Source organism: Rasamsonia emersonii, assembly GCF_000968595.1.
Source record: "Rasamsonia emersonii CBS 393.64 chromosome Unknown ctg1118621760976, whole genome shotgun sequence".
Taxonomy (NCBI): domain Eukaryota; kingdom Fungi; phylum Ascomycota; class Eurotiomycetes; order Eurotiales; family Trichocomaceae; genus Rasamsonia; species Rasamsonia emersonii.
Window position 1 is genome coordinate 1 of NW_013562662.1, and position 2277 is coordinate 2277.

Below are 2277 nucleotides of genomic sequence, written 5' to 3' on the forward strand. Positions count from 1 at the left end.
CAGCGGGTTCAGTGATGCCCTCATCTTCACCTTCCTGCAGTCTTACAAGCCGGTATATAAGCAATGGGGGTTTGGACCCGTGCGAATCGGACTGGCTTTCATTCCGTGAGTATCGCGTCGAGTGCGGTCAAACCGTCAAGTTGTCAAGCCCTAACCGCTGTAGAATCATCATCGGATACGTAATCTCCTATGTCTCCTTTCTTCCCTGGATCTACAGACACACCAAGATCCGCAAGAGAGATCCCGACGCCCTGCTGCCCGAGGCGCGGCTGTATTGGCTGTTATTCAGTGAGTATCGTCCAGGCAATCCACTCAATATAGAGAGAGTATTCCAACTGACGCACGCAAGCGGCACCACTCGAAACGATCGGTCTGTTTGGCTTTGCCTGGACGAGTTTGGGTCCGCCGCATGTGCACTGGATAGCGCCGATGATATTCTCGACCTGTATCGCGATAGCCAATGTAAGTGGAAACCTAATCAACTGTTTTTTTATTAATGTCGTCATAGTATGCCATCTACATGGCGACAATCGACTACATGATCGCCAGTTACGGACCATACTCTGCGTCAGCGACAGGCGGAAACGCACTAGCTCGCGACCTCCTCGCAGGGATCGCAGCCATGTATTCTACGCCGAGTGAGTGACAACCTTTCAAAAAACTAATAGCAAACGGAGGCAAGAAAACTTACTGACTGTGCACAGTGTACGAACACATGGGCACAACCCTCCATCTGGAGTGGCCATCCACTCTTCTCGGCTGCGTCGCCATCATCATCACCGCGCCGATTTACATCTTCTACTGGAAGGGTCCCACGATCCGCGAGCGGTCCAAGTTCGCGCAGACGCTGGCCAGCGATCGTCGGAAGAAGGGCGAGTTGGAGGTTCGCTGTGGTTCGAGTCAGCCGGGGCCGGAGGTGGCGTATAACGTGTGACGGCAGAGTGAGTTGCAAGTAAGTTGTGGAGTTGTCTCCTTAAATATTTTCTTAAGGGACAGCAAACTCTCCCGGAGAAAATCTACGGATATGCATATATACAGGTCTGGTGAACAAGTAAAGAAAGCAGCAGGAGTATGCTATTTACTATACTATAGACTATGGTATAGTATAGTATATTAGCAGATTACTTGAAATGATATCCTCTCCTCTCCTCTGACGATCTTATTTATCTTTTCCGTAGGGACTGGCTGGCTGTGCCCTGCCAAGTAAAAATGCGCCACAATCATTATTCATGATGACATATACATACACCATAGACTTGGAACCTGAAAATAAAGTACTAGTTAAACCCGAACGAATGAACCGGAAGTTTGTTGACGAACCTGTTGTTCTCAAAACCTTAAATTTATAATAGAACTGCGGCATAGCATAGCATAGCATGCATGACATATTAATAGGATAATGATAAACCAACGTACAGAGTACTAAGTAAGTAAGTACCTAAGCTGGTATTAGTTAATAACCTTTTTTCCTTCTCCATAGGTATTGTCTATCATTATTTTCTCCCCCCTTTTTTTTAGACAGGTAATAATAAACCTCTTTCTAGAACCTATCCATTCCAGGTAATGATGACTGGACAATAATTATTAATGGCTGAGGACTGAGCATGATGATGATCAATCTGCTACTGTCTCTTTCTAAGAATTCTTTTCTTTCTTTCTATGCTTCACCATTAATCGATTAGTAAATCATTCGTACAGTAGATACCTGTCTATCTATCTATCTACCTACCCACCCATCTATCCATCTATCTATCTATCAAGTATGGTATGGTATGATATGGTATAGCATAACAGCATTAGTATACAATGCAATACAGTGCGCATTCGTTTGATAGTTCGATACTCAACCACTCTATAATAAGAAGTCAAGGACTAAATATACGTACTGTACACTACATACATACTTACGTATGTATGTACTGTACGTATTACGTTCGATCCCACAGCGCCTGCAGCTGTCGCACCCGGTACTCGGTCGCCCAGCCACAATCCGCCTCGATCCCCCGCAGCAGGTCGACCACCACCTGCCGGCCCTCCGGGCTGCTGTCGAAGCACTGCCCGACCACGAACAGTGGCTGCACCATGTGGATCCGCACCGCTGCTGCCGGCCGCCCCAGCGCCACCCCGGCGATCTCCCGGCAGCAGTGGTCGACTTCCTTGGTCGTCTCGCGGTATCCCAGCAGCCGGTCGCGCGGCGTGCTCTGCGCGTCCGGCGGCCGGTTCAGCAGCAGGATGATTCGCGCAAAGTGGTAGTGCAGCATCGTCGCTGCCCGCCCT

General features: G+C 48.3%; 7 protein-coding genes across 7 annotated transcripts; 4 read left to right on the forward strand and 3 right to left on the reverse strand.

Moving 5' to 3' along the window:
* On the forward strand, window positions 1–497 carry T310_9122 (uncharacterized protein; the record flags this gene model as incomplete). Its single annotated transcript, XM_013468345.1, has 1 exon — window positions 1–497. A coding segment is annotated over one exon (497 nt), but the record flags the coding sequence as incomplete, so codon positions are not given.
* On the reverse strand, window positions 282–629 carry T310_9123 (uncharacterized protein; the record flags this gene model as incomplete). The annotated part of the gene is made up of 1 exon (XM_013468346.1): window positions 282–629. A coding segment is annotated over one exon (348 nt), but the record flags the coding sequence as incomplete, so codon positions are not given.
* T310_9124 (uncharacterized protein) lies at window positions 340–642 on the forward strand (the record flags this gene model as incomplete). The annotated part of the gene is made up of 1 exon (XM_013468347.1): window positions 340–642. A coding segment is annotated over one exon (303 nt), but the record flags the coding sequence as incomplete, so codon positions are not given.
* T310_9125 (uncharacterized protein) lies at window positions 643–927 on the forward strand (the record flags this gene model as incomplete). Its single annotated transcript, XM_013468348.1, has 1 exon — window positions 643–927. A coding segment is annotated over one exon (285 nt), but the record flags the coding sequence as incomplete, so codon positions are not given.
* On the forward strand, window positions 669–956 carry T310_9127 (uncharacterized protein; the record flags this gene model as incomplete). Its single annotated transcript, XM_013468349.1, has 1 exon — window positions 669–956. A coding segment is annotated over one exon (288 nt), but the record flags the coding sequence as incomplete, so codon positions are not given.
* Window positions 957–1159: 203 nt separating this feature from the next.
* T310_9128 (uncharacterized protein) lies at window positions 1160–1438 on the reverse strand (the record flags this gene model as incomplete). Its single annotated transcript, XM_013468350.1, has 1 exon — window positions 1160–1438. A coding segment is annotated over one exon (279 nt), but the record flags the coding sequence as incomplete, so codon positions are not given.
* Window positions 1439–1872: 434 nt separating this feature from the next.
* T310_9132 (uncharacterized protein) lies at window positions 1873–2277 on the reverse strand (the record flags this gene model as incomplete). Its single annotated transcript, XM_013468351.1, has 1 exon — window positions 1873–2277. A coding segment is annotated over one exon (405 nt), but the record flags the coding sequence as incomplete, so codon positions are not given.